Genomic DNA, 16,612 nt, shown 5'->3' with positions numbered 1-16,612 from the left:
AGGAGCTACAGTCAACTAAAATAATGCATCTTTTCCAGCTTTGTGGCCTCGGAACTGCAACGGCATATAATTTATCGTCATCCCAACAGCGTGGCAACATGTGCCTCCTGGATCACATGCGAGCACTTGCGAAACTGCACACCCTCCCTGAAGGTCTGCTTCTAAACTGCTGGCTTGCCCACCTTCCCACCCCCATTCAGGCTGTCCTGACCTCACACGCCCATTTATTGTTTCGTGATGCAACGGTCTTGGCCGATAAACTGTTAGAAATCCTGAACTCCATCTCTGCTGTGGCTGCAGTGCTTAATGTTGTCTACCACTCTGCGGCTCTAGCTGGCTATTCATCCATCCCGAGCCACGACGTGCGTAACTGCACTTTAACTACCTGTCTCTAACAATCCTACACGCAGCATGCAGGCCCCCCCAATCTCTACCAGATTCTGGCACACCTAAGCTTCGATACGGCATCACTTACTGCCTGTGTCGGCCGTCTACACTTCACGCAAGGTCGTGGGATCTAATCCTGGGCGGACAACAGAAATTTTCAGTCTGCCTTTTTGAAAGCAGAACACAGCTATTGAGCCACACACAATAACAACAACAACAACGATTATTAATATTATAGCGACTGAAAAATTTAAAAAACAATAAAAATGCTGTCTTCTTGATGTTGGGTGCATTTTTTAAATCACAAAGTGAATTAGTGATTTTACTTATAACTTAAAACTGAAAAACTGTTACTTCATGCCAGATACACAAAGTTTCCAGCACATGATAATTTATTTATATCATGTAACAAGATTGGAATTAGTTTCTGGTCACCATATTTGGTGTAACTGAGGTAAACTCCTACTTAAGGAAAACACCCTCTTAAGGATAAAAATATCACAAGTGTCCCAGGCATTCATTAAATAAATGATTTACTGTACTTGCCTTATTACTCTCCAACATCTGTATTTTGAATCAAAATAGTTCCACATCTAACTTCTCTGTAGATAATTCAAATAAGATGAAGTCTACTACATATGTTATATAGTGTATTGGTCAAATTTTTAGAGGGGGTCAATCCAAATGAAGTGGTCCAATAAAAATTAAGTTGGTTGCTTGACCATTTTTAAATATTTTAATTTTTTTTATATGTGATTACCCTAGAACTGAGAAGTTCAAAACAGTTTTTTAAAAAATTTACCTTTCATCTTTACTGAAAGGTGGCCATTTTCATTTGTAAGCGTGGGACGATGTTTCAGTTTACAGACGTTAGCAAAAATATGAATATCTCTGCACTGGGTTAAGTTACAACATTGCAATTGACATGATTGTTTTTAGAAAAGTGTCCTCTACAACATTGTCTATTACACAAAATACCCTAAATTAAAAAATAACCACTCAAAATGACCTCCAAAGTTTGGTAACCAAACTTTCAAAAATCTACTTTTTTGTCCCAAAAATAACAAACGTTTGGGGTTAGGTGAGACTGAATATAAAAACATGATTTTTGCACAGTTTATACACCTATATGATAGCAATGTACTGTAAAAATTTCAACATTGATATCTGACTGAACAAAGATATGAATTTTTGAAAATGAGGGAACAATTCACATTACTCTACAACTGATCTTATGGCTGTTGCATATTTAAATGGTTTATTGTTTCATTGTAATAAAATTTAATTGTGACATATATTTAGTTAACACTATTACCCAATATACAATTAGTTTATTTATTACTAATAATGCAATATTAAACAATGGGAGCTTTCGCTTTTGTTCTATGGTAATAAAAATGCCCACACAAGGAAGAAAGAAGAAAGCTGACAGTGAAAAACTCCATTCTCTTTTCGGACCTCTAGCCACTAGAGGTGGGTCTAACTCGTTCATTCCCGCGAACTACTTCATTCTTTTCACTCTTTGCCGTGAAGCGTTCAAATGAAGTAGTTCATTCACGAAGTACGGAAGCCTGGCGAAGTTGCCCAGTTCGCCGCTCAGACGCGGCTACGCTCGCATCGCCTCGCTCGTACAAAAAGCTTCGTAATACTTCATAATTTTACCAACAGATGGCCGAACTATGCAGTAACGTGCACGCAACGTTTTACGCTCTTATAGCGTCTGAGCTAACTTAAATAGAGCATGGTCGAAGGGGACAAAGGAAAGATAAACAGAGAAGCCTGTCACATATAAAGAAGGTATTACATTTAATCTTGCTCGACATTTTCTCATGAAGCGCCCAAAAAAGTCTTTATCTGCCAAGTGAAACATTATTTGTTGTATTCATGGACTGAAAACTAGGGCTACAAACGAAATGCATTCCAGTTTTATGTTCCTTTTAAAATTTAATCCAAAATAGAATGTGTATGTTTACCACTGTCACAAAGTCTATATATCTACGTTAGGTAATTATTCAGAAGTTTTCCTGTAGATTTTATTTTTGTTGAGAATAATAACCCTCCAGATTCAAAACAGTTTAAACTGTCACCTGCAGTCATTGTTACGATTTCAGGTAAAATCCGTCTTTCAGTGTTATTAACAAACCTTTTATTTTCATGTTGGCTGTGCGTGCTCACACAGCCAGCCTCTTCGTTTGCATCTGTAATATTCATTGGTCCGCAAGATGTCAGCACTGCAGGAAGCAGCTGACGCTGCCTTCCCCTCGCCCCTCACCTCCGCAACCCCTCACAAACCTATCATTTCCCACAAACGCCGCGCGATTCGTCAACAGGCAGTAGAGGGGGAACTGAAGTGAAGGGAGAATGAGTGACGTAGCGCCGATGTAGTGAGAGAGGGGAAGAGAGTGAGTGAACTAGAAAGAAGTGTGGAGTGTGCCATCTGTGAAGAGTTTGAAGTACCAGTTCATTGAAATTGAGTGGTTAGTTCACACTTCACTGGAGTGAAGCGTTCATTTGAACGACTCATTCACGAGCTCCCCATCACTACTAGCCACGCACACGCACGCAAGCGCATGTGCGCACACGGATGTGTGCGCGCACACACAAGGAAGAAATAAGAAAGCTGACAATGAACAACCCCATTCTCTTTTCAAACCCCTAGCTGTCCACATTCAGACGGAGCGACAGCGGAGTGCAGCTGAAGTTAGTTGCAGTTGCTGACATCACTGCCTACAGATGAAAATCTGCTTTTGGATTCATGTTCTTTACAGATCATGCTTTTCTTAGTAATTTGACAGCCATCAGGCTAGGACAAAAAAATGGGATTTGGATGTGTGTGTGTGTATGTAAACTCTGGGCAAAGATAAAATTTATTATATTTTTCCTGAAGGAACGTTAATTTAAATCAGCATGGCAGTAAGGCAATGAGAGAATATGCCATCTTTTAGAGTTGCAGAGGTGTGAGCTCTTTTCAATAAGCTTTGTGCTGATAATGAGTCTCCACTAGAATATCAAACGTAAAAAGACAAATCAGTAGATGTCAAAGAAATGAGTGGTTGTATAATACACCAACTTATATTTCACTTGTCCCACATTTGCACAAACTTCTTTGGGTACTTTCAAGGACTACAGGAAGTGACCACTGATGGTGCTTGGTAAGCCAAGAATAGTAAGCTGAGAATGGTATCAACATGCAACAGATGCAATGTTGCATCTCTTACAGCCATTCAATTAAGCATCACGAGCCTTAATGGTACCCAAGGATTAGAAGTCAGGCACCATACGAAATAAAATATGAGGCCTAAAATAGAAAATAAGATAAAATGAATTTGATAATGGAAACCCGCCAATAAAACATAAATCATGAAGACAGACTGCAATTTCCTATGGAAAGAAAATAATAAGCACAAAAGGGCAGTGGTTATTGAAAAGGGTGGTGTTTACTGCTGTTCAGCTAACAATTTGGAGTTTTATCAGAGAATGTCCATGTGACAGAAGAGATTGATTTTTGCATGCCCTTATACAGTGCTGCATGAGACCACCTTATTTTGAAAAATGTGATAGTAGTCGAAGACAGATTACGTACACACGAGGCATTTACAGATGTACTGGACTGACAATGAGCAATTGTGTTCAGTTTTTCCTATTAACTCTAATGCTGTCTGCCATATTTCTTCACACTCCTAACAATCTTGCCAGGCCTAAACCCTGCGTAAAATGGTAATGCAAAGCACTTGCTCTCTTCTTAAATTTTTTCCTTGTAAGTGGCCAATAGTGAAAGTTTCATTTGCATCACTAAGTTGGCCTGAGTATCTCTCTCGTGAGCAATAGTTACGAAAGCACGCCATTCTTATTGCAAATTGCCAATTCTCTGTCCACTAATGTTGGTCACAGTATTGAGAAAGTACAAAATGGTGGCTGCACCTAGAGTTTCAATAGAGGACTGTCAGATTTTTCTTTCTGCAAAACAGAATGGCATTGTTAGTCTTCTCCTTCACAATGATTAGGAACATGTGACATCCATTTTCTTTCACCTCTTTATACTTAGCTTGATGTTCCTGTGTCACTCTAATGGTGTCCCACAAATTCAATTATATTCCCAATGTGTGGTAAGACCTAATCAAGGCAGTGTATAAACAAATCTATACGAGGATTTAGCTTCATGCAGGTAGTTGCAAACACCTAATTATGTTTTTGTCAAAATGTATCATAAGCCCAACCACAGAGTTTTCTAGCATGATTTTTTCTAGTGTGAGGAGGTAAGTTTTGTTGATGTTCATTTTGATGTTGACATTTACTCGAAGGTAAGTCTTATCCTTGTGAGCACTGTCACAACAGGTATCTTTATCAGAAACAGTGGTACTCAAAGGAGGTGTTCTAAATCATATTATTGTGATGGGACTCCGTTGCCCAGGGAACAGTATTATGGAGGTCTTTTTTAAGCCTGATTTACTAAGGAGTCTTCCCTGGAGTCTTCTACAGTTGGTGTATGGTTTCCATTTTCCATCAACAATGATTTAGCCTAACAATGCAGCATCATCTTTACCTGCTGCTAATACAACTATGCCTTTCTCTCCGTGCAGAGCATGTATTGTCCTAAAAACTGCAGTGGAAATGTAGCTCTCCAGCATTTTGGACATGTTCAGGATTCTGGAAGTTTCCCTTCTTACTTCTCTGGCGGCATCTGAGGGGAGACCAGAATAGATAATAATAATAACTGGTCACCTGTACTCTAATTTCCCTGATTACAAACACAAATAAAATGACAGCGTAATTAGTATTACCACCTCACAAAAATCCTGTGTTCTAACAAATAAGTATTTATATTACTCTGGCAATCGCGTTTGTGTGTACAGTGATGAAAGCACATATCATTATGCTTTTAGGGCAAGTCAGTCAACATGTACTAGAAAATGCAGATAACTTTTTATGAAGAAAAATTTTGACAAGCTTCCTTTAGTGATAATGACATCAATGCATTTCCCACAAGATATTTCTTGTGAATGTGTTAAATGACTTTAATGATGGTATGGACCCTTCCATATTTGTATGTTCCAGTATTGTTATTCTGTCACCAGGGTTCCACAAGTTTCCCAAAGTGAAATTCCCTGATATTTCCCTGATTTCCAGACGAGTTTTAGCATTTTTCCCTGACAAATTTTGAAATCTCAAGGGCAAGTAAACACATGAGCTGATAAAAAAATGTAAGGACTTCTGTATTCTAAACATGTGAGCAAAAATCTTGATGTTAGTACTCGCCATCTTTTGTAATGAACTGTTTTTAGATGGAGAAAGAAAGCCAATGTTTCATTAAGACCACTGTGTTATTTTATTTCAATAAAGTGAAACACATTTGTGACAAAAATACACATTTTGTTGGAGTCATAAGACAGATTTAAAATACCTTCACTGCTTTCCGAAATAATCTCAGAAAAAAAGTAGACCTCCTGAAGAAATGAACAAGGTTGTGAAGAGTTGTGTGAACCAACACTATAGGCGACCGCCAATATGTTTGTTATCGTTGGTTAGTACCCACTGTTTATGTCTGTTATTCTACAGTTATTGTGCAATTTTTCTTTCAAGAAATACACGAGTACATAGCGTACAAACTGCCAGTGATTGCAACAACTTTATTTTTCTTATTGTCCATACTTTCTAAATATATACAATACTTTCGAAGTGCCAAAATGGATTAGAATAAATAAAATGTCTATAAAATGCTGCACTGTACAATGTACATGCGTGAGAAAGTCGCAATTCCTGAAATCCATCACCTGTGGCCTGCCAAGGAGCACCACACTCCTGGGTTCACGGATAAACCATGAAAAACCACCGCATTACGCCATACACAGACAGATCCGGCCTGCGGGCAGATCGATGAAATTATATCTGACAGGCAGGGCCTGCAAATTAGATCCGTTAGAGATACCCACAGAAATGGCCTGCAGTTTTGGCTCATCATGGAAGTCCACTCGTGTGGCCTGCTATTCATGTGTCACAGACACCATGTCGATGAAATGATACCACGGTGATCACCCATGCAACAGATAACTTCTGCAAATACTCCAAGAATCAATACTAATGAGGATAGGAAGCAACTCGCTGTAAAGATGATAGATGAGCTATACACAGGCACATAGGAAAGACAATCACACTCTCACAACTAAGTTTTTGGCCATAGCCTTTGTCAGAAAACGAGTGTGCACACACATGCACAACTCATGTATACACAACTGTTTTCTCCGGCACTGCGGCAACAAGCTTTGAGAATCAGATCCAAACAAACCACTCCTCACCCCCCCCCCCCCCCTCTGTCTCTCACTGGCAGGTGCTAGGCTAGCAGCAAGTGGCGGTGACAGCACTGACTGCAAGCTCATGGGAGGGGCGGGACGGTGAGAAGAAGTAAGAATGAGAGAGTGGGGAAGCAGAGCATATACTCAGCTGCGCCCAGCCAGCAATGAAGCATGACATCTCAGTAAACAAACAATTTCATGCTACTGAGACAAAAAACAAGATTTTACTATTTTTTTTAATTACCCCCCCCCATGATTTCCAGAGCTTGTGACAACCCTGGTCACTGACTTCCTTAACTAGTCCTCAATGTTATCTACCACTGTTGCCCCAAAAGGTGATCTGACATCTTCATATTTCATTCCTTTATTCACACTGCTATTAACCCTTTGGCCTACAACAACCACAAGTGAGACTCTTGAGAAGGATAATGATGTTTGGTTTGTGGGGCACTCAAGTGCACGGTCATCTGCGCATGTACAAAGTCCCAATCATTACACAGTCCGATCAAGCCACTTTCATGAATGATGATGATGACAAAATGATAAGGACAACACAAACACCCAGTCCCCAGGCAGAGAAAATCCCCAATCCGGCCAGGAATCAAACCTGGGATCCCATGATCCAGAGGCAGCAACGTTAGCCATGACACCATGAGCTGAGGACCCGTTGTAAGGAAGTTGGGTCATTAGCAACAAGCACGTGCCTGCCTCATGGTACTTCATTTGGGACAAATTGCTGTTGCAAGTCCATACATTGGACTCGTGGGTCAACATTACTCAATGGTCTCCTATTTCAAATACATGTTCTCATTTGCTCATGTGCATTGCTTATAATTAGCTAAAAGAGTTAAAAAACCCATACACCTATCACATCAGTAAAAAGAACATTAATTGTGATGATAGTACTGATAAGTATTTAGTTACTGAGGACACTGATCTGGTAGATCCTGTTGATAATGACAGTGATATTGCATTTACTGTACAAAAATAATCAAGGAGATTAATCACTGTAGATGACACCCATGATGACAACAGTATCAATTATTGGAACAATGGATTTGGAAAGAAGAAAATAACAAGCCAAAAATCTGGGAATATATGCAGACTCCTTGCATATGAGCATAAATTTTGGAGCAGTTAGGTGGAATAACACTAGCTTCAGACTTTTTTTATATAAATTTTGACCAGGTGTTGTAGGATAATATTGTCATAGACCTGAATCAGTGTACACAACAAACAATGATCACTGAAATATAAAACAGAAAATTGATGAGACATGGATTCCTGTCATGTGTTATGAAATTAAAATATACCTTGCCTTACGCATAACAACAAATCAAGGGTAAAAAAAAAGTTTAGGTGTACTGGTCTCAAAGAACTGTTATAAAAACACGAATATTCGGGAAAACTACGCCAGTGAAACAAGTTTTGCAAATCACAATGTTTTTTTTTGTTTTTTTTATTTATTTATTTTTTTATTTTTTATTTTACGACATGTAAAGTCACACCTGTGATAAACTATTTCCACAAAAAATTAAAAAGTATATGTAATGAAATTTAAGAAACACATGCTTCAAACAATTTAATCCATCAAAGTGGGTGAGATTTGGGATAAAATTCTGTGAACTGTGCGAGTAAATATCGAGCTATTACTGTAATTTTAAAATATATTCAGGAAACAATAAAACAGATCTTGATTACAATGCATCTGAAACCGTTGTGATGGAATTATCAAAGCCAGTACTAAATAAGACACTTTGTACATGGATAATTGGTATTCTCCGTCGAAACTGTTTTTAACTTTAGATGGAAATGGAACATTATGTTTTAATAATAATAATGAAAAATGCTACAATATTTTGTTAACGCAAAACTAAGAAAGGGGGAACGCAAAGGGATAAACTCCAATAGCACATTAATGTTGAAGATGTAGAAATAACTGAACAAAACATAAGTCAATGAAACCTTATGTTCAAACCAAAATGTATTGTTGATTACAACAGTGAAATTATTGGTACTGACTACCAAGATCAGATACTAGCAGGTTTCCCTGTCATGAGGAAATTTTGAAATGGTACTGAAAAATATTTTTTACATATTTGATACGGCACTTTATAATTCATATATTCTCTACACAAAAAACTGAAAGAAACAGAATTACACCGGGTATAGACTTCAAACAGCACACACATTACAAAATGTGCTGCCACAAGAGCTTGAAAACAAAGCGAAACGATGAGGGAATGTAAAAACTGTCTAGTTGTATTAAATATACCTCACTGTTTCAAAAACTACAACAAGATTACTAATCGTCCGTGAGACATCATCAAAACTGATACATTACGTACTTGCAAATAATAAATAATTTTTGTTGACTAATGGATCCATCATATTTACTTCTCCGACATATGAAATTATTGGTTGTGTCCCAATGTTTTTTATTATTTGGAAATTCCTTACATAGCTCCAAAATATACATGCCATACAACATGTACATTTTGTGCAGGTTTGAGTACATGGCAAAACAACTCAATGATTTATATTAAACGACCTTCTTGGTTACTACACCTGAGCAATCAAAAGATTGTGAGTAGGCCTCGGATTGTTTTAAGTTATACAAAGCTTATTTATTTCTGCTCTTTGCTTAAGTGATTTTTAAAGAAGCATTACACAATTACAGCCATCAATCAACACAAGTTCTTTAACATTCTATTCTTCCTTTCTACAGAAGACCTCATTTATAATGATAAAAGGCACCATATAACAGTAAATTATACTCCGTTTCCCAATTTTCTGTTTGGTATTCTATGTCCGCAACTAAATGTAATAACAACCAAGTTATACTAACCCTCAAATTCATGACCCTAAATTACTTCTCAATTTTTTCACAGTACTTACCCTGATTTTATTCATTTATACCACAGAGGAACTCCACTATAAATAATGGCTTTCTGTACATGGTATCGGGCCTGGTGACCTAGCAGTAAAGCACATGCCTGGAGACCGAAATGTTATGAGATCAAATCCTGGTCAGACCCCAGAATTTTTTTCCTTTCTGTCTTTAATGTAGGCTTCACCTTCAACACTGTGAAGATTCACCAGGAACAACACTTGAGTTGTATTCCATTTTATACTTTGACCACCCCTGGTTGGATAACTAGGGTAGGTTAGGGACATGCAAGTCACTGAACTGGCCTTCAGTTAAAAGGCTTGCACTTGGCCATAAAATCCCGACATTATCTGCATAATGTATAGCTTAGCATGAAATTCATTTTTTAGGTTTTCTGACCTAGGTTTACTTGCTGAGCAGCACGCTATGTACTCGACTTGACTCCTGCTACTGATGCAGACAGGAATACCACAAAAAATATACATGGGAGGAAAATTAATAATTCAGTATAACCAATACACACTTATTGCATAAATAAATTTTAGCTCTGGCTACGAAGTCCTTCGCAAAGGAGTTCTTGGATAAAAAGTTATCCATTTATTTGGCATGTCAAATTTGGAAAAAATCCCTAACTTTCAATGACTGCATCCAAACACCATTGTCAAGTCTGACTGTCATGGAACTGGTGAGGCTTCCACTTGCATGTCCAGAGGATGGACTCTGATGGGCCAAATTAGTTTATTATGATGACAAGGAAATGGCACAAACTGATTTGGCACCCTCTATGTCCATGTTACGCCTGCGTTCTCTATCCAACGTTGCTTGCTGCGCCACCACTCACATTGGGCAGTAAACTACTTTGCTAGATAGGATACATTGCTACTCACCATACAGCTGAGTTGCAGATAGGTACAATGAAAAGACTGGCAAACAAGTAAGCTTTCGGCCAAAAAGGTCTTCATCAGAATTAGACACACACACACACACACACACACACACACACACACACACACACACACTATTGCACTTTACACACACACACACAACCACAGTCTCTGACTGCCGAGGCCAGTTTGTTTATGTTGTCTAATTCCAATGAAGACCTTTTTGGCTGGAACCTTATTTGTATGACAGTCTTTTTGTTAAACCTATTTGCAACTCAGCTATATGGTGGGTGGCAATGTATCTTTCCATAATTTTATCATTATTTTGTCCTGAATTTTCCACTGTTTGACTTTGCTGGATAGAGCGGACAAACAATCTATGGATGCTGAGAATCACCTCAATATGCACCATTTCTGTGATGTAATCCAGCCAATCAGATGCATCTTCTGGGCATAGAAGTGGATGCCTCACCAGTTTCACACCGGTCAGATTGACCCTCTGGCGACGATGATGGAGGCAATTGTTGAAAGCTTTTAATTTTATCCAAATATGACAAGGCAAGTAAAACTAAAACTTTTTATTCAACCTTTAGTTCTACTCTTAATAAATCCCTTGCAAAACAGTATATATTTCCTGAATACCTAAAACGTGAATCACGATTTGCTTTCTGTTTATCCAGTACCAGTGGCACACCAGCCTGTTCCCTTAATATTCAGCACACATTTGTCATAAAAAAAGATATTATCAAAGGGAATTTCAATTACTTATAGACAAGAAAGAATGAAGAATACGTTTTAAAGACACAGATCTTCAGTGGTGCCTGTTTTTGGCATACATGTGCACCACAATATATATGTTGTAATTTTTTTTTCGTTAGTATTTACCCCGTCTAGTATCGAATCTACTGTACACTAAATTTATTTTATTTAAATTTGCAGCTGGATGCCCTTCTTGTCATCATAGTCATCAGTTGCTCAAGGGAGGGAAATTGTGTGGACCACCTGTCTGAATTGAGTATGTTTTTTTCAAGGTGTGATTGTATTTTAACTGTTTGAGTTTCATATTTATTCATGTAAAAAGTGGGTAACAGCCCAGCATTTGCCAAAACAAGCTTGGGAAACCACCTAAAACCAACACTCAGGTTGACCAATGCAATAACCACCATCGTCAACCCACAGTGAGGATTCGATCTGGACCTGGCTCACCTTTCTATTTCTCATGCTAGTGTGCTATGCATTACACTATACAGGCAGGCAGACATTGTACAGGTAACAAGATAATTTCAAACATAACTGAAATTTGCAAAAAAAGAAGAAGGGGAAAAGAGGGGGGGGGGGGGGGGGGGAAGAGAGAGAGAGAGAGAGAGAGAGAGAGAGAGAGATAGAGATATATATATATATCATATGCTATGAAAATAATCTACTTCCAATGTTTACAATTATCTACAAAAATACTTTAGACTAAATGATTGACTTCTTTTCAATTAATTCTCCCAGATAAATTGACTATTGCAATAACTAATCTTCAAAAGCGCATGAAGCTCTGGCAAACGTACATGTTCATTATAATTAGCAACTCTTCTGCCAGGTTGCAAAAGCAAACAGAAGGAAGTAGAGAAGAATGGCTAAAGACTGAAATTTTTTAAAAAATCTGGTCACCTCACATGTGACTACTATTAGTACATCAGCAACTGATCCAACAAATAAATACTATTGCAATATCCAGGGTGGAATAATGACACTATAATACATAAACATCATTGTTTCACTAGAACATAGATCCAAATAGATAATCTTACTGACAATAATATGAAAAGCATTGAGTTCTGCTCAACCACATAGAGGAGTTATTGAGTGGAAGACAGGTATAAAGAAAGAGACTGCTAGATGTTATTCTGCTATCAGATTACATCCATCAGATGTAGACAAAACAAATCTCTCTCTCACAACCCACCCACACACACCCACACCCCCGCAGGCACTGCCATTTTCTCTCTGAGCAGTGATCTTTCTTAGGGAGGGTGGTGAGGGGTACAGAAGACGTGTGAGGTAAGGACAGTATCATTCTGGGCTGCTAGGTGCAGCCAGCTGTGCTGGATGGGGCCCGGTGTGGGGCAGAGGTTAAGGGAGAGGCAAGAAGCGGAGAAGACGATGCAGATATGCAGGTGGGACAGGAGTGTGTAGGGCTGGGGTGGGAGCAATTAAGGAGATAGTCTTGCGGAGGACAGGTTAGTGTCAAAGAGGTTATGGGAACAGAGGACATGTCACAGGGAGAGTTCTCACATTTGATATTCAGAAAAGCTGTTGGTGAAACAATCCTAATGGTACAGGCTGTGCAGCAGTTTTTGATGTCATACCAAACACACTGCACTGGGCAGCATGCTCAGCAACTGGGTGGTCCAGGTTTCTCTTTGGGACTGTTTGAATGTGGCCATTCACGTGAACAGATAGCGTAGCCTACCACTGCTGCACCTAGCAGCCCACAATCCTACAACATCCCTACATGGTTCTACAGACAGCACTAATGTCTCCCCCACTCCCTACCCTGCTACCCTTAACTCTCCCGACTCCTCATCTCTTTTGTACCCCTAGCACTAATCCCAGCGAGGATCGCTGCTCCCTCAAAAGTTGATGGAGCCTTAGTGCCCACAGAAGACAGTGGCCACGTGTGTGTGTGTGTGTGTGTGTGTGTGTGTGTGTGTGTGTGTGAGTTATGCTTGTGTGACTCTGCAAGTTTTGTTTTGTCTACATCTGATGAAGGACTTTATCTGTTACCTGAATAATATCTACCAGTCTATTTCACTGTACCTGTCAACCACTCAATGTCTCCACTACATGCTGAGTAGCAATCTATCCTTTTCTATTGTTACCCATCGCAAGTTTTCCACTGTGTAACTTAAATGACAATATCGCTACACAATATAGTATGTGGTTCAAGAACACTGCTCTTACAGGCAGGGTAATTCCCATTCCAGAAACTTCTATCCTAATAATGATATTTGCAATCACATTTACAAAAGACTTGAATAGAAGCTCTGGCGTTGCACCTGCAAGATAATGTCACACAACAATATTTTCTATAAATGCAATTGCATGATAAAATTTCTTCAATACATGGTAAAAGTAATCTGATATAGTACTTTTTTGTAGTGTGAACAAGTGTTTAAAAAAACTGGCATCACAAAACAATGTATTAAAATTGCAACAAAAATGCGCAGTACAGAAAAACTGAACTTCACAATATCACATTAGAACTTACAGGTTTGATAATCCACTTCTCCTTTCCACAATTCTTCTCCCAAGCCTGACGTAACATCTTGCTATCCTGTGGTAACACATAGGTTCGAGGAATGAATCCAAACCTGGAATACAAACTCACATGCATTACTTCTCTTCAGAAATACAAAAAACTGTCATCATTTTAAGCACATAAAATTCTTCTCTTCAAAGTACCACAAACATAGAGAGAATTATTTATTGAAATAGGTAAAATTGTTACTCACCAAATAGAGGAAGTACTGACTAGTAGACAAGCACACTTAAAAATAAAATGTTGGGTATTATCCACCCATCACACAAAGTTCTTAATTTGATGATAACAAACAAACACACACATACACAGACTTTGAAATGACAGAGAGAGAGAGAGAGAGAGAGAGAGAGAGAGAGAGAGAGAGAGAGTGTCAGTCTGTGAGTCTGTGTGTGCTATGCAATACCAATCCTTGTAATGTGTTACTTCTCCTCCATTTGTAGAGGGTCGAGGACTGTAAGAGAACTAATATCTACCCAAATGCGCTAGGAAATGATGTAAATGCTTGTTAAAGAACTCTTCCATATTTGGTTGCTCTTATATAATTATTACCACATTGGGTGCACAGATCTCTTATTAATCAGATTATCATCTCCGAGGTGGATCTCGGAGCAGAACAGAAGAGGATGTAATGACACTTCTCTTAAGATTGTTTCAACTGTTTCTGTGCGTCATCATTTTAGGCTACACACCTCTCTCTCTCTCTCTCTCTCTCTCTCTCTCTCTCTCTCTCTCTCTCTGCCTTCCAAAACACCGCGAAGCCGCAATGACAAAACGTACGCGACCCCTTCACAGCAGGTGAAATGCTCAATTGTGTCATGCCTTGGTGATGTTCTGTGCTCGGGTATCTCTCTCCCACTCTCTTCAACCATCAAACCAATGCTTGCACCATAGGAAGTCCTCTCCCTACTAACTAACTAAATAATGTTTTTATACATAATCACATTTTATCTGATAGTGAGGAAGAAGTGAAACGTATTTCTAGATTAACAACATGTTCCATCATAATAGTCTCCTGCACGCTCTACACAGTTTTGTCGGCGATTTTTTGTTCATAAATAGGTTTAAGGACATGTAAACCAACTGCACACACACTCCTCGATGTCTCTGTTGTTTTCAAGTCATTCCCCTCCAAGTAATTTTTTCATGGATTTAAAAAAAAAAACCTTTTATGGCTGAAAGGTGTGCTTTGGCCTTCACTGGGCAGGCTTCCATCCTTTCTTTATCTCTCATTATTTGTCATTATGGATTATGCAGTTTTATGATGGACCCATGTCTCATCACACGTGACAATGTGCTTCAATAATCTTTCCCTTCTTGTCAGAACTGATTCAGAAGTGTCTCACAGATCTCCAACCTGCAACCTGACCTGTTTTTGTTGTTCCACTAACAACTTCGAAATCCACTATGCACTAATTTGTCTAAAGCCAAGCTGTTCACTGATAATGGCAAGCACAGCCAATGCCAGTATCTACGAGGGCCATTTCTTTTTCTTTCTTTCTTTTCTTTTTTCCAACCTCCTATAGGCTATAAATAAAAGACAAGTTCATAGAAAACAATTATTTTATTACTAAAAGTTTTGTACACTTATGGTTACTTTTCAACATAATTACCAAAAAGACTGAAACATTTATCGTACCTGTGGAAAAGCTTTGCAATACCCTCTTCAAAAAATGTTGCCACCAATGGTTGCAAATGAGCACTGACATTGTTTTGGAGATCTTCGTCGGTTTGAAAGTGCTGCCCTCCTAGCCACGTCTTCAGTCAGCATTCCTCTTTGTTTGATTTGAATGACCAAATTTGCATTTCACGTCAGGAATTGTGTTGATCCATTACAATGTTCGTCCATACACTGCTGGCACAACCCAATGGCTCCTTGAACGATTTCAATGGGACATTTTCGATCATTCGCTGTACAGTCCTGACCTGGCACCCAGCTACTTTCACCCTTTCCCTGAACACGTGGCTAGGAGGGCAGCACTTTAAAACCAACGAAGATCTTCAAAACAATGTCAGTGCTCATTTGCAATCATTGGTGGCAACATATTTTGAAGAGGGTATTGCACAGCCTGTCTACAGGTACGATAAATGTCACAATCTTTTCGGTGGTTAGGGTAATAAAATAATTGTTTTCTATGCACGTATCTTTTATTTATAGCCTAACAGAGGTTGGGAAAAAAATAAAAGAAAAAAAGGTCCTCGTACCTCTGCTGTGATTTCTTCAATAGTGCATTGGTAACCAACTGCAATAACCTCTCTAACAGCACAGATGTTATCAGTGAAACTTGACCTTTGGAGTCAAGCATGACCTTCACGTTCTACATTTTCTTAGCTGTCCTTAAATTATCTGCCCCTACGTAAGCACTTGCTTCTGCAACAGTGTAGCGTCTCCAAACTGTGCTTTCAAATGAGTTAAAACCCCCTGAGGTTTAAAAACTATATGACAATACATTGCGTACCAGAAGAAGGAACTACTCACTCATTGCTGTACTGAGACCAGATGAGAGTGCAGCAGCAAACCAAGCTGCTTCCTCCTCCTTAATGCACCGATCTTCAATCCCCTGCTCCACCATCGTTCTCAGAACTGCTTGTTCAGTACACTGGCTTAATTGCAGTTTATATCTGAACCACCCTAATATTAAACATATGGTATTTGTTTGTGAAGTCTTAAGGTGTTATTCACAATGATGAATTGATTAAACTCCAATGAAGCTAACTGGTGGTATACATACACTGCCTGACAAGAAAAGTTAAGCACCTAGAAGACACGGTGCGATGTCAATGTAACTTTGTAAACGTACACATCAGCATGTATGAAATAAATAAATGAATACAGTTGCAATTATATGTG

At 38.7% G+C, this 16,612-nt stretch overlaps 1 protein-coding gene across 6 annotated transcripts in view; it reads right to left on the bottom strand.

Moving 5' to 3' along the window:
* Nucleotides 1-16,612, bottom strand: part of LOC126458060 (tubulin monoglutamylase TTLL4-like) — a 255,365-nt gene that overhangs the window by 139,504 nt on the left and 99,249 nt on the right. For all 6 annotated transcript variants that reach the window (XR_007585569.1, XM_050094857.1, XM_050094861.1 and 3 more), the window contains exon 9: nucleotides 13,711-13,813. Coding sequence is in view for 5 of the 6 variants with exons in the window: in XM_050094857.1 (XP_049950814.1) it covers nucleotides 13,711-13,813 (103 nt within the window). In the remaining variant the exon portion in view is untranslated. The remainder of the gene's footprint in view (nucleotides 1-13,710; nucleotides 13,814-16,612) is intronic.

The sequence above is a fragment of the Schistocerca serialis genome, chromosome 2, assembly GCF_023864345.2.
Source record: "Schistocerca serialis cubense isolate TAMUIC-IGC-003099 chromosome 2, iqSchSeri2.2, whole genome shotgun sequence".
NCBI lineage: Eukaryota > Metazoa > Arthropoda > Insecta > Orthoptera > Acrididae > Schistocerca > Schistocerca serialis.
Note: the sequence above shows the minus strand (reverse complement) of the source record. Positions and strands in the feature narration are given on the sequence as shown.